Raw genomic sequence first — 14812 nt, 5'->3', positions numbered from 1 at the left:
GCAGGGCCAGAAAGCGGGATGCAAACAAGGACCAGTTCTCCCAGAGAAGGCTGTAAGGCTCAGCCCTTCACTGTGTCACTCAAGGAGTGTAGCCTCCCTTGGCTGTATTTCTGGTGTCGTTTGTCAGAGCTTTCATAGCTGAGCCTGGGGCATGGCAGGGACTGGAGCTCGCCTGCATCTGGAATTGCTGCTTTGAGTTACTCACACTTTGGTTTATTTAACCTGTGCCCTGTGAACTGTCATTTTAACAGCTTCTTCTCCCCACTCTCAGACATCACCATCCTCCATTCCCCATCCACAGCATCATGGAGGTAATAGAATAACACAATGGTTTGTGTTGGAAGGGACCTTAAAGCTCACCCAGTTCCAAGCCCTGCCACGGGCAGGGACACCTTCCACTAGAGCAGGGTGCTCCAAATCCCTGTGTCCAACCTGGCCTTGAGCACTGCCAGGGATGGAGAAATTCCATTGCAACTCTACGGATGGGGTAATTACAGTGCAATTAGTGACCTGTAAAGGATTTATCCTATGGGACATGAGGCCTCATCAGGGTCTGGGACAACACCTTCTCCAACAGTGCTTGCCTTCGGGCACACACTTCTCTTGTCTCCTGTTCCCTGCCTGAGGCACGTTCCTTGTCAGCAGGGAGCTCATAAGTTATCCTGGCAGTGAGCAGAGCTGCTCTGAACCAGCCGCAAAGCACCAGATGGTTTTTACATGTATTTCTCTTCAGAGTCACTTAATCACGAGTATATAAAATAGAGAAGGTAGGCTGGGGACAGCTGTACTCCCTGCCTCGTGGCGTGTCAGAGGAGGGATGGGGATGAGAATAGATAGAAGGGAAGAAGGCTGGTTTGCTTTTTTCCCTTCCTATAACAGATAGTTAGACTTCAGAAAAGAAGAAGCCAGGAAAGAAGAAAGCTCTGCAAAGGGACTGGCTGTTGCTGTATCCATTTGGGAGTGAATATGGGGCCAGCGACTTCTTGTTCAACCTGGACAAGGCTCCAGGGAGAGCTTAAAGCAGCTCCCAGTGCCTCAAGGGGCTGCAGGAAACCTGGAGAGGGGCTTGGGACAAGGGCCTGTAGGGACAGGCCAAGGGGAATGGCTTGAACCTGGGAGAGGGGAGACTGAGATGAGCTCTTAGGCAGAAGCTCTTCCCTGTGAGGGTGCTGAGGCGCTGGCCCAGGGTGCCCAGAGAAGCTGTGGCTGCCCCATCCCTGGTTCAAGGCCACCCAGTCTGTGATTCTGTGGCTCTTTTCACTTGAGTGAAGGAGGATGAGGCACCCCAGGGTGGTTCAGAGGTCTCTGCGCTCACCACCTTGTCACCAGCACAGGCTGGAAGAGAAACAGCCTCTTCCGTGGAGTTCAAGCTTGTTTCAGGGTGATTTATAGCTGCGGGGATGCTGCTACCCAAAGCGAGCGGCCGCTGTGCTCTTCGACTCCTGGACTCCCTGTTAACCCGGGTGATCGCTAGCAAAGGTGGTGTTAGCCTCATTTGTCAGCAGAGGAGAAAGGCAGGTGAAGTTGCTCAGTAGAGCTAATACCGTGTTTTCCTCCCTCCTTCTGTGTTTTGGGAGTAGATCCCACCTATTCCTGGGATGAGGGATTGGAAGGGTGGCTTTAATGTGATGAATGGTATTGGTACGGTGGTTAATGGTGATGTGGTGTCAGTTGTGGTTTGGGGGGTCCCCAGTTCTGCTGATGCCCCATTAGTTGACCCTCAGAACGTTGTGGTTATGGGGGGGACACCCCGCAACCTCCTCATCACAGATGCTTCAAGTTATTGTTGTGTATCCCATGTCAGTGCGAAGTCCCTGGGGATGCGGCCCTGTATCCAGTCCACAGGGTGAAGGACCAAGGTCTTGCAGGGCTTAGCTATTGGTGTGAGGACAAAACTCTTGCTCAACCTTGGGACGATCCTGTGCCTCAGTTTCCCTGATGAAAAATGGGGACAATCCCTCTGTTTTCTATGGGAAAGCTGCATGGGTTCAGCTTTCCCATACTTGCTTTTCCCCATCTTTGCTCCATTCAGAGGATGGTCTCCGGCATATGAGGGTGCTCCAGATGGGCACAAAGCTTGGCAGATGCTTTCAAAATCCAAACTGCCTCCCTGGCAATGGAAAAAGGAGCCTGGAGGGGAGGGAAAGCAGGTGACTGTGGAGTTTTGCTCCTCAGGGGATGCAGGGCACAGCCCTCAGCATCCATCAAAGTGGTCATAGAATCACAGAATGGTTTGGGTTGGAAAGGACCTGAAGCTCATCCAGTTCCAACCCCTGCCATGGGCAGGGACACCTTCCACTAGAGCAGCTTGCTCCAAGCCCCTGTGTCCAACCTGGCCTTGAACACTGCCAGGGATGGGGCAGCCACAGCTTCTCTGGGCACCCTGTGCCAGCGCCTCAGCACCCTCACAGTAAAGAACTTCTTCCTTATCTCCAACCTGAACTCCCCCTGTTTCAGTTTGAACCCATCACCCCTTGTCCTATCACTACAGTCCCTGATGAAGAGTCCATCCCCAGCATCCTTGTAGCCCCCTTCAGACACTGGAAGCTGCTCTGAGGTCTCCACGCAGCTTCTCTTCTCCAGGCTCAACAGCCCCAATGTTCTCAGCCTGTCTCCATACAGGAGCTGCTCCAGCCCCTGCTCATCCTGGTGGCCTCCTCTGGACTCGCTCTGGATGCAGCATTCACCGCTTCCTCGGGCAGAGGGGATTTCTCTGTGACGGGGCTGATCCACCAGCACCTCCCAGTGATTGAGCGACACCAGTAAATGTGAATGAATGGGTTTGTGAGTGAAGGTTAGCGAGAGGCTAAGACTGGGGCACCCGCCCGCTGCTGCTACAACAGCTTTTCCCCTTGAGGAACTCGCAAAGAATCAGCATTTTTCTCCCTAATAGAGCTTCAAAACTCTGTTGTGAGCAATTTGGAGCTTCACGTGGAGTTTCGGGTTCATTAGCTGCTGCCTCCAAAGCGTGTTCGGAGTCAAAAGCTGTCTAATACAGACGCCCCGCACCACTGCCTTGAATTAATGTTATTGTTATTTGTGTGGACGTAGTGGGGTGCAAACAAGGTTAATTGAAATGAGAGTGCTGCTTCCTCTTGATAATGGCTCGGGCTTGACAGCGAGGAGGAGTTGAGGTTTGTAGCGGAGCTGCCTTTATTACCCCTTTTTATTAGAGCTAATTTGGGCTCTAGATCAAAAACTACATTAAGGGAATCATTTACGGTCACACCACCAGCACCAAACCCAGATAGCCCCCGAGCCCTGTCCTTTATGTTAATGCCTGCAGTTAAAAGACAATTAAAAATAAACTCTTCTCTTTTAAAGCACCCTTTGTTTTCTTTCCTCTCGGCTTCCCTCTCGATCTCTCTTTGCTTGGAATGAGCCAGATGAGTTCAAACCCTAATGTGCCCTTCAGGGAAAAAGGGATTGTTTCCGGATAGCCTCCACTGGGCTCATTGCAGGAGTGTAAATATTAGTTTGGGGTTGCTCAAACTGCCGGGACTGAGATGCTACCGGTGAGCAGAGGGAGGGATGCAGGACCATCTGGAAGGGAATCCAGCGTGTAGGTGAGCAGCAAGGGATTAAACAGGAGGAGCCGGACCATCGCGATGGCTTCGGGAAGCGCATGATCCCGTCGGCAGCTGCCTTGTCGGGTTGGGAAGTTGTCTGTGGTAGCCGGTGAGTTAAAGATGCTGGGGTATCACAGCAGGCTGGTAATCTGTTTTTAATTGTAACAGCTGGCAGAAGGTGAAGTTTGTGCTTGGAGGACGAGGAGGATTCTTCCTCGGTTGCTTTTGTTATCCAGATCAGCTGTTGCGATGCTAAAGCTTCAGGAGAAGGGCTTTGCTCCGTCTGTCCAGCCACTCTTCCTTGACTGCTTGCAGCAAGATGCCAGGGTCTCCTCCTCCTTTCCCTCCCTCCTGGAGCATCCCACCTGGAGCATCGCTCCTGCAGCACACAGGGACAGGCATCGTCACATCGCTCGCAGCACTTGGTGTGATGCAGCCCCCCCCAGAATGCTTTTAGAGGTGGAAACACTTCTCCCTTGCTAGGACCCACCTTTGGGAGCCTTTCTCTAACCGCATGCTCTGCACCCTGCAGCAGCTCTGTATCCATGGAATCACCAAATAGAGGGGTCACCCCAGGATGCTGGTTTGGCATTTGCATTGGCCAGAATGAGTTTAATAAGCAAAGTGCAAGATCCTGCACCTGGGTTGGGGCAATCCCAGGCACAGCTACAGGTTGATGTCCCTAACATCAGAAGGACATGGAGCTGTTGGAGCAAGTCCAGAGGAGGCCACGAGGATGATCAGGGGCTGGAGCACCTCCCGTATGGAGACAGGCTGAGAAAGTTGGGGCTGTTCAGCCTGGAGAAGAGAAGCTGCGTGGAGACCTCAGAGCAGCTTCCAGTGTCTGAAGGGGGCTACAAGGATGCTGGAGAGGGGCTCTTCATCAGGGACTGCAGTGATAGGACAAGGGGTGATGGGTTCAGACTGAAACAGGGGAGGTTCAGCTTGGAGATAAGGCAGAAGTTCTTTACTGTGAGGGTGCTGAGGCGCTGGCCCAGGGTGCCCAGAGAAGCTGTGGCTGCCCCATCCCTGGCAGTGTTCAAGGCCAGGTTGGACACAGGGGCTTGGAGCAAGCTGCTCCAGTGGAAGGTGTCCCTGCCCGTGGCAGGGTTGGAACTGGATGATCTTCAGGTCCTTTCCAACCCAAACCATCCTGGGATTCTATGATTAACCTGCTGTGGGAGAGTGCAGCCAAGTTGATGTGAGCCCTGCACTGCTGTTCCTATCAGAGCCGCTGCATCATCCCTTGGGAAGGGTGTTCTCCATCCTCAGGCATGCAACAGTGAGCTTGGCTTAATGCCTTTTGCCAGCAAGGAGCCCTGGCAGCAGTCACTCCTGCTCTTCAAGGTTAGTTGGGAGAGTATCAGCAGCAGATGAACCTGCTCCATGCATCCTTGTGATAACAGGGTTTATTGCCATTCCCCCATCCTTTCCTTGTCCTGTACAGAGGCGGTTTTCTCTCTGTTTCATGTCTTTTACCCTCTCTCCCGCATCCTGAAGGATGCTAAGGCGAGCGTGTTCACCCCCTGTGTATATATACACTGGGAGCATGTAATGTCAGGGAGCTGTGTTGCATAGAGACCAATAGAAAAGCTAAAAATTCCTCTGGGATCAATGCATGGCAAAAAGCATGAATTTCTTTTACACATGGCACTGTTTTATTTCAGGTCTGGGTGTTGGAATGGTTCCTAATTGTGAACTGGAGGGAGCTCTAATGGGGTTTCTCATCCTCTGCACTTACAGATGCCAGTGTGCTCCTACTTCTTGAAGGGGATCTGCAGCAACAGCAACTGCCCCTACAGCCATGTCTACGTGTCCAGGAAGGCAGAAGTGTGCCAGGATTTCCTCAAAGGCTATTGTCCCATGGGAGAAAAGGTAAGGAGAGAACCAGCTCTTGGGGTTCCGGGATGGATGCTCCTGTGCTGAAGCCACAAGCTGTTTTCCGTACGAGCTACAGCACCGAAGGGAGCCACAGAGCTGGAAGCTGCTGAACACCTGGATGTGATGAACAGCAGTGCTGTGCCTCTCCAAAGGGTTATGGGCAGGGAGAAAAAGAAGGAAACAAATCAAAGGCTGCAGCTTGCAAACGTTGTGCTGGTGTTTCCCTGGGAAGAGCCTCCCTGGGGTTGTCCATGTTTCCTGTGCCTGAGCCGATAGCCCCTGTCCTGGGAACTGCTCAGTTAAATAGATGAGAAGGGAAGGAAAAGGCTTCTGAATCCCTGATTTACATCCTAAACCCACAGATATTAATGCTTATTCTGCACTCTGGCTCTGTGATAGATTAAAACTTGAGCCTTAGAGCTTGTGGCTCAGCCTTAGCAGCAAGATCACCCCTCCTCACCAAGCCTCCAGCAACTGAACCTCAAACTCTGCCTAGTTATCTGCCTGGGGGCTTTGTGGTCCTCCAGGTCCTGAGGGCCCTCTGGTTTACATCAATGCTTTGAAGTCCTACATGGGCTTAATGTGCCACCCTGGGTAGACTTGCAACGTTGTCTGTCAGCTTATGGTACTCTGCATGACACACAGAGCCTGAAAGAGAGCAGCTGTCCTGGAGCAGGGCATGGTTTTGCTTAGACTTGCTGCTCATGGAGGTTTCTAACTCCCCCAGTGATTTCAGCTGCTTTTTACCAGGGAAGTTTGCTGGGATGAGCGTTTGGATGCATGGATCCATGTGCTGCTCTGGGCTGGAGCCTGAAGGGCTCTTCTCCTTTTCTTCATCCCTGTAGCTCTTGTTTACAGAGGTTCAAGCCAGCAAATGAAACTGTGGGTGCTCAGCCCCCATCACTGTGGTGTCATCATGCAGTCACCAGGCTGTTCTAGAAACCAAATGCAATGGTGCTTTTGAAAGCAAACTCATCCTTCCAAGGGCCACAGAGCTGCTGCCAGAGCTGGAGCAGCTCTGCTCTGGAGCCAGGCTGAGAGAGCTGGGCTGGGTCAGCCTGGAGAAGAGAAGGCTCCTGAAGGGGAGACCTGAGAGCAGCTCCAGTGCCTAAAGGGGCTGCAGGAAAGCTGGAGAGGGGCTTGGGACAAGGGCCTGTAGGGACAGGACAAGGGGAATGGCTTGAACCTGCCAGAGGGGAGACTGAGCTGAGCTCTTAGGCAGAAGCTCTTCCCTGTGAGGGTGCTGAGGCGCTGGCCCAGGGTGCCCAGAGAAGCTGTGGCTGCCCCATCCCTGGCAGTGTTCAAGGCCAGGTTGGACACAGGGGCTTGGAGCACCCTGCTCCAGTGGAAGGGGTCCCTGCCCGTGGCAGGGGTTGGAGCTGGAGGAGCTTTAAGGTCCCTTCCAACCCAATTCCATGAATCTTTCCCAAGGAGAACCCCCTAAAGTGCAAAAACCAGATAAAAGGAAGGGATAAAAACCCAAAGTGAGAGCTTTAAGCAAAGTAGAAGTGGTGGGAAGCACTAATGCATTATCCTGTGCCTAATTACTTTCTGTGGCAGCGTGTGGAGGAGACTGTGTGCAGGAGAAACACTTCCTCTGAAGGAAAACACAGGCAGCACCACCTCCCTCCAGCACAGCCCCAACCACGCAGGCAGGATCCCTCCAATTATTTCCTCAACTATTCCAATTTAAATGAAAATATCAAAGAGATATTTAGAATATTTATTCTATTAGGGAAAGTGCTTACAGTGTCACTTTTGGAGTGTCAGGGAAGCATTCTCCTCCACATGATGGATAGCAGCCTGTAATTATAGATGGGGAGAAATTGCTGAGCGGGCCATATTTAACTGGGGGAGAAGAAATCCCAGCGTGGGCCATTAAGGGTTAATTTTATTCTCTAAATAACATAAGGAAAGTGCTGACTCGGTGCCTTTTGCCTCCAAGTAGAAAGTCCTCAAATGGACCCCGGAGAGTTGATCAGATTCTACTGAATCAAGTGAAAATGTGAACCTGGCTTCATAAAACGATGGCTTGTTAAAGATGCGCCCTCCCTTTCCTTATGAATAATTGAGTCTGGGAGTAAATCTCCTCTTGTTCTGCTTTTTCCCATCCAAGGAATGGGGAGAGCTGTCTGCATGGGCTTTGAACCACAAATCCATGGATAGCAAAGGTGTGTGATACTGGAGTAGCATCCTCGGAGGATAAACTGAGGGCAGTAATAAGGAGTTTAGGTGTTGTGTTGGGCTTTGGCACCTTGGGCTCTTCTCCCGGTCGTGTTTTCCTCTTTCTACTCCCCCAGAGCAACACCGTTTCTGGTTTCTATCAGACCTTCATCAGAAATGTCCATTATTATCCATAATTTATGATGTGTCGTTGCGGTGCCTCCTCTTAAGTACCTTCTAGAATGCCTTGCAGGGTGCTGAGGCCAAGTTGAGCTGGCCTCTGACCCATCCCATGGGCTCTAACTCCAACTCTGTGAGCTCTTTGTACAGATGATGCTGAGACCGACCCGCTCGGGCTTCATAAGGAGCTTCGAATCAAGTGAGCAAGTTTTAACTTTGCATTCCCAAGTCCCTTTTTCAGGAATGCAGACTGTAGAGGATAAAGGTTCCAACCCCCTGCCACGGGCAGGGACACCTTCCACTAGAGCAGGGTGCTCCAAGCCCCTGTGTCCAACCTGGCCTTGAACACTGCCAGGGATGGGGCAGCCACAGCTTCTCTGGGCTGTCTCAGCACCCTCTCAGTAAAGAGCTTCTTCCTTATCTCCAACCTGACCTTCCCCTGCTTCAGTTTATGTTACCCCTAATACTGATCGTTTCCAGGAGGGAGCTGGTAGCAGAGCTATGACCTGGATCTCCGTCATTGTCACCATTTCCTCTCTTGTGGGTTAGGAAGTTTTTCCACCCAGTTTCTCCGCCCTGTGTGTGCCTGTGGACCCACAGCTTCCTAAAGGGAATGGAGGGACCTGCTTGGTGAAGCAGTTGATGAAATACCCTAGAATCATAGAATGGTTTGGGTCGGAAAGGACCTTGAGATCAAAGCTCCGAAAGATGCAGCTCCAAATAGCTCTGTGACTCCAATCATCTCGAAACACAACACTGTGTGTGTCTTAGCTAGAGCCATCAAGTGATGCCCACCACAGAAGTCAACTTGCTGCCCTGTCCGGGGCTCCCTGACCCCATGGTCATGCTGGCTAAGGCTGGTCCCTCTGAGCTGGTCACCTGCACTGGAGGAAGCTTGAAGAGAGAAGTGGGAAGAGAGGGGGAAATGGGGCTTCTTGCGGGTGCTCCTCAGGGGTTTCCGAAGATGTTTTAATGAGCTGAGCTATGGTAAAAGCTCCTCCTTGGTTCCTCATTCCTCCTCCCATATGGGTCCTTGTGACTGCACCTCAACTTGGGGCATAGAATCATAGAATGGTTTGGGTTGAAAGGACCTTAAGATCATCCAGTTCCAACCCCCCTGCCATGGGCAGGGACACCTCACACTAAACCATGGCACCCAAGGCCTCATCCAACGTGGCCTTGAACACTGCCAGGGATGGAGCATTCACAACCTCCCTTGGTCAACCCATTCCAGTGCCTCAGCACCCTCACAGTAAAGAATTTCTTCCTCAGATCCAATCTAAACTTCCCCTGTTTAAGTTTGAACCCATCACCCTTTGTCCTATCACTGCAGTCCCTGATGCAGAGTCCCTCCCCAGCATCCTTATAGGCTCCCTTCAGATACTGAAAGGCTGCTATGAGGTCTCCACGCAGCTTCTCTTCTCCAGGCTGAACAGCCCCAATGTTCTCAGCCTATCTTCATATGGGTGGTTATTTCCCTGCCAAGCCACTCTCCTTGCTGCACCCACTCTTGGCTCCTGACATAATGCCCAGAGAATATGAATTCATATGAAATAATATGAAATAATATGAATTAATATGAAATAATATGAAATAATACTTGGCCCAAAGGAGCTCATTGGGTGATAATGCACGCTGAACATCGGGCTTCTGTTGGAATACTTGGATGCCAACCATGGGCTGAGATCTGTGTGGTTGAGAGCCTGGACCTGGGAATTCCAACAACCACCTGCATTATTTAACAGACCTGTAAATGTGGCCCTTGGGGACATGGTTTAGTGCTCATTAGGCCAGTATGGTTTAGTGGTGGCCTTGGTAGTGCTGGGTTAGTGGTTGGACTTGATGATCTTCGAGGTCTTTTCCAACCTAAATGATCCTATGATTCTATATCCATAGATGACCCCAAGGAGCAGAAGCCTTCAGATTTGCCTTGCAGGCACAAAACATGACTTATTGGGGATTAAACTTTGTTTATAAGAACCATACCTAGGATAGGGTTTGGTGCTGGTGTCCTCCAGCCCGTGCAAGGTGTCAGAGCAAAGGCAAACGCATCAGCCTGGTCCCTTCTAACTGCTGCATCTGTGAAATGGGTTTGTATTAACTAAGCTTGTCCCCCATGGTGTACATTAGCGAGCTTGCTGCATTAAATACCTATCTTCAGATTGTTTCCATCAGCTGCCTTGAAGCCTGTGGGTAAATTGTTCCCCCGTGGGAGCTGTTAAGCAGTGAGATGCAGGGAGTTTAAACAACGAGGCTCCTGTGCAAAGGCACGAGGAGATGTGCTGGAATAAATCATGGCTAAGAAGGGGCTCCGGTGTTTGCCAGCATCACATCCCTCCCCGGGACCTCACCCTGCCTCGTCCCTGGTGGTGAAGCTTGATGCCATCACACCGCAGATGCTTATGGTTGACCTGCACTGGAACAGCCCCATCAGTCTCCTAAACTCCATCATTCCTGATGAGTTTCTTGGCCCTCATCCTTTCACCAGAGCTCTGATTTGCACCTTATCCATGTAAAGTATTGGCAAAGCTCGTGTTAGCAGGGGCAGGTCTGGTTAGCGCCTGCTGCCCAAGGAAGTTTGGCTTCCTTGAGGAAAATCCTTTTCCCCCCTCAGGTGGAATGTGGTGTTTGCACAGTGGCAGCTGCTTGGGTTTTCTGTAGGAAACTCAAATGTGGGGACTTCTTCTTAGCTGGTGCCTTGTTCTCGTTTGTGTTTCTCTGGGCTGACGATGCATCAGGTTGGCTGGGTTCTCCTTTTCTGGTGGAAGTGTAACAGGTTCCCCCCAGAAACTCACTTCATGGATCTGATGCATTCAATTTAAAGCACTTCTTCAGGCTGTGTTAGCAGCAGCTCATAGTTAAATGTCTTTTGCGTTTACCCAGTGCTTGGTTCATGATGGAGAGTGACACCAAGGGTCCTTGTTCCCCTTCATCTGTTACCACAGGAAGGTGAAGATCAATGTGAGTGATCATTTAGTGAATCCCAGACTGGTTGGGTTGAAGGGACCTTAAAGCTCATCCAGTTCCTGCCACGGGCAGGGACCCCTTCCACTGGAGCAGCTTGCTCCAAGCCCCTGTGTCCAACCTGGCCTTGAACACTGCCAGGGATGGGGCAGCCACAGCTTCTCTGGGCACCCCGGGCCAGCGCCTCAGCACCCTCACAGGGAAGAACTTCTTCTGTATCTCCAGTCTAAACCATCTCTCTTTCAGTTTAGAACCACCCCCCCTTGTCCTGTCAGTGCAGGACATTGTAAGAAATCTCTGTCTTTGTTATCAGCCCCTTTTAAGTATTGAACGGCTGCAAGCAGGGCTCCCCAGAGAATAGGAAGAGGAGAAAGATTTGCATGGTTTTGCTGCTATTGTAACTTTTCTCTTCATCTCAGTGATGACCCGTGACAACAGCCTGGGCAGAGAATGGATGGAGCAGCCCTGAGGAGAAGGGCTTGGGGTGTTGGGTGAGGAGAAGCTCCCCGTGACCCGGCTTCAGAACCCCCCCATGTGCTGGGCTGCACCCCCAGAGTGTGAGCAGCAGCTCAGGGAGGGGATCCTGCCCCTCTGCTGTGTGAAGGGGAGACCTGAGAGCAGCTCCAGTGCCTAAAGGGGCTGCAGGGAACCTGGAGAGGGGCTTGGGACAAGGGCCTATAGGGACAGGCCAAGGGGAATGGCTTGAACCTGCCTGAGGGGAGACTGAGATGAGCTCTTAGGCAGAAGCTCTTCCCTGTGAGGGTGCTGAGGCGCTGGCCCAGGGTGCCCAGAGAAGCTGTGGCTGCCCCATCCCTGGCAGTGTTCAAGGCCAGGTTGGACACAGGGGCTTGGAGCACCCTGCTCCAGTGGAAGGTGTCCCTGCCCGTGGCAGGGGTTGGAGCTGGAGGAGCTTTAAGGTCCCTTCAGCCCAAACCATTCCGTGATTCCTGCTGCAGGCTTGTCTGAGTGGCACTGGAGTTAACTCCTGTGGGGCAGCTGCTTCTCTATGAGAAGGCATTTTGTGACTTACCTTCTCCCCTCTTTCAGAAATAGCTGATGGAGAGCACTGTCTGTGATAGCTCTTTTATAGTCCACTGCAGCTGTACGAAAATCAACTACAAAAGCAACTTTGTGTTGTTTAATTTTGGCTCTGGTTGACAGATGTTCTCTGGGTGCTGGAGTTGCCTGCTTGGTTTCATTTGCTTTTCCTATAGTGCACAGCAGAAATGTTCACTCAACAAACTGATTAGTAAGTAAAATCTTTATTTCAAACCCAAAATATAAAGTAGGTTTGGTAACGGGTCTGCTCATGAGATGGTGACCAGACTGCATTAGAACAGGCTGAAACCTCTCCAGATGCATCCTTCTGGCTTGCTTGGGACATTGAGTCCTTGTGCATCTCCTCTGGGCAATGCTGGCTGTGCTGCTGGTGGTGATAAATGTTGGTGCTGGTGATGGAAGCTTTTGATTGACAACTCTTAGTAGCCTGCAGAAGAACCAGGTTTCTTCCATTCCCAGTCCTACCCATTTAGAATCATAGAAGGGTGAAAATCTGTGTAGGTTTCCAGTTGCCTCTTATTTACCATAATCTGTAATGGCATAATGAGGGTTCTTATTGCTGCTTTAAGTGCAGTATCTCCAGCAGCATTTAGATGGAACATTAAAGATGGTGCTTATCAGAGCAAACTTAAACTGCTTAATATCCTTGGCTAGTTGATAATAGTGCCTAGATAAACACTGGTCTGTGATTTTCTCTCGTTAGTCTCCTCATAGAAGGAGGTGAATCACAAAACAGGAAAATCAGGAAGTTCAGGGGAAAATCAGTTGCTGAATCATGGCTATAAATTGGGAATATACTGATGAAGCAGAGTTCTTGATTTCAACCTGAGTGTCTGTAGATGAATGTGAAGAAGAGCAGGTTTTGTCTTTGCTTCCTGGTACTGGAATCTCCCTTCAGTCCCATCTGTTCCATTGCTGGGTGATTGCTGCATCCCATGGACAGTGGGTGACACCTTCCTTGACATACGTGGTGGATTCCCTGCCATCCCTGATGCAGATGACACTGTAAGGGATGTCTGGTGGATGTCTGGCTTACTCCATCCCCAACAGTGATGATTTGGGGTTGGTAATTGCAGTCAGGATGATACTGGCTCCATCATGGTTTTGAGATGTGATGGATGAGATTGGGAGGGTTTCTGATGGAAATGGGGTTCCTTAACAAAGCAGTGCAGGGAATGACTGAATGCTGTAGGCGTTGCCATGCAATGGTGAATGATTGCTTGGGGATTCACCTTCTGGATGGCTGCATCCAAACAGTTATAGTCAGTGGGTCAGTGTCCAAGTAGAAACCAGTAACAAGTGATGTCCGTCAAGGGTCTAGCGGAAGGTGCCCATGCCCATGGCAGGGGGTTGGAACACGACATCCTTGTCTCTAAATTGGAGAGACATCAGTTTGATGGGTGGACCACTTGGTGGATAAAGAACTGGCTGGGTGGCCGCACGCAAAGAGTTGTGGTCAATGGCTCCATGTCCGGCTGGAGACCGGTAACGAGTGGTGTCCCTCAGGGATCGGTGTTGGGACCGGTCTTGTTCAACATCTTTGTCGGTCGAAGGAGGTGATCCTGCCCCTCTACTCTGCTCTCGGGAGACCTCACTTGGAGCATTGTGTGCAGTTCTGGTGTCCTCAACATAAAAAGGACATGGAACTGTTGGAACAAGTCCAGAGGAGGCCACGAGGATGAGCAGGGGCTGGAGCACCTCCTGTATGGAGCCAGGCTGAGAAAGTTGGGGCTGTTCAGCCTGGAGAAGAGAAGCTGCGTGGAGACCTCAGAGCAGCTTCCAGTGTCTGAAGGGGGCTACAAGGATGCTGGAGAGGGACTCTTCATCAGGGACTGCAGCGACAGGACAAGGGGTGATGGGTTCAGACTGAAACAAGTTTAGAATTGGATATAAGGAGGAAGTTCTTTACTGTAAGGGTGGTGAGGCGCTGGAATGGGTTGCCCATGGAAGTTGTGAATGCTCCATCCCTGGCAGTGTTCAAGGCCAGGTTGGACAGAGCCTTGGGTGCCATGGTTTAGTGTGAGGTGTCCCTGCCCATGGCAGGGGGGTTGGAACTGGATGATCTCAAGGTCCTTTCCAACCCTGACTATTCTATGATTCTATGATTCTAAGGTCCGTTCCAACCCAAACCATTGTGTGATTTGATGATCCCTCATGTCTGTGGCTTTGCTTTTGTGGTGGTTCAACTGATCCTGGATGCTTTGGGGTTGGAGTAGGGCTGAGTTGCTCAGGGTCCCTGGCTGCTCTTCCTCCCTCCTCTTGCCTTGCCTTGTTTCTTTCATTTCTATCTTGGCTTAACTATCTACAAGCATTGTCAGAGCTGTGTGACTCTTGTCCAGGCTGACCAAAGACACAGACCTGGATCCAGGAAACCAGGCCTGTAAAATCCAGCCTGTAGCCACTGTGACTCTGACCGCACGTCCATGAGCACTGGGGAGCTGCAGTGCTCTTGGACATCATTTTGCTACATGGGAAATTCCAAGTACAGAGGAATAACATGCCCAAAGCAGGGAGAAAGATGAGAGGAAACAGTGGATGGCAACTCAGAGGAATCTGGCAAGAGGTGATGGAGAAAGGATGTGAAAGAGGGTCCCATCTCTTAGTGCATTTCTGTTTGGGCTGGAGCATGCAGGGAGAAGGGATGCTGCAGGGACAAGGCTTTTCCTTGGCCGCTTTCAATCCCTCTCAGCTATTTTGCTGCTTCTTAAACATGATGATTCCACTGAGTTTAGAAACAGCATCCCATTCTGTATCCAGCTCCAGAGGTACTTTAGCTCAAATGCTGTTTTATTGCCTGCAAACACCAAGGGAGAGGATTCACGGCTCTGTGGTAGATCCTAGAGAGCGGTTAGTATCCCAAATCCTGGAGGACGTTTGGAGAACACCATTAGAAATCATTACTTCCCTGCAAGCTTTTTGCTAGGGCACCAAACTCTGTTGTGAGAGCAGAAACCTGTTTCGGATCAGATTCCTTAGGATAACGTGTGAGCTGAATG

General features: G+C 50.9%; 1 protein-coding gene across 5 annotated transcripts in view; it reads left to right on the top strand.

The window, feature by feature from the left end:
• The window catches only part of ZC3H3 (zinc finger CCCH-type containing 3), a 157275-nt gene that overhangs the window by 122282 nt on the left and 20181 nt on the right, over nucleotides 1-14812 (top strand). For all 5 annotated transcript variants that reach the window (XM_080610612.1, XM_080610614.1, XM_080610613.1 and 2 more), the window contains exon 9: nucleotides 5313-5444. In XM_080610612.1, coding sequence (XP_080466738.1) covers nucleotides 5313-5444 — 132 coding nt within the window. The remainder of the gene's footprint in view (nucleotides 1-5312; nucleotides 5445-14812) is intronic.

The sequence above is a fragment of the Psittacula echo genome (genome assembly GCF_963264785.1).
Source record: "Psittacula echo genome assembly, chromosome: 2".
NCBI classification, from domain to species: Eukaryota; Metazoa; Chordata; class Aves; order Psittaciformes; family Psittacidae; genus Psittacula; species Psittacula echo.
Note: the sequence above shows the minus strand (reverse complement) of the source record. Positions and strands in the feature narration are given on the sequence as shown.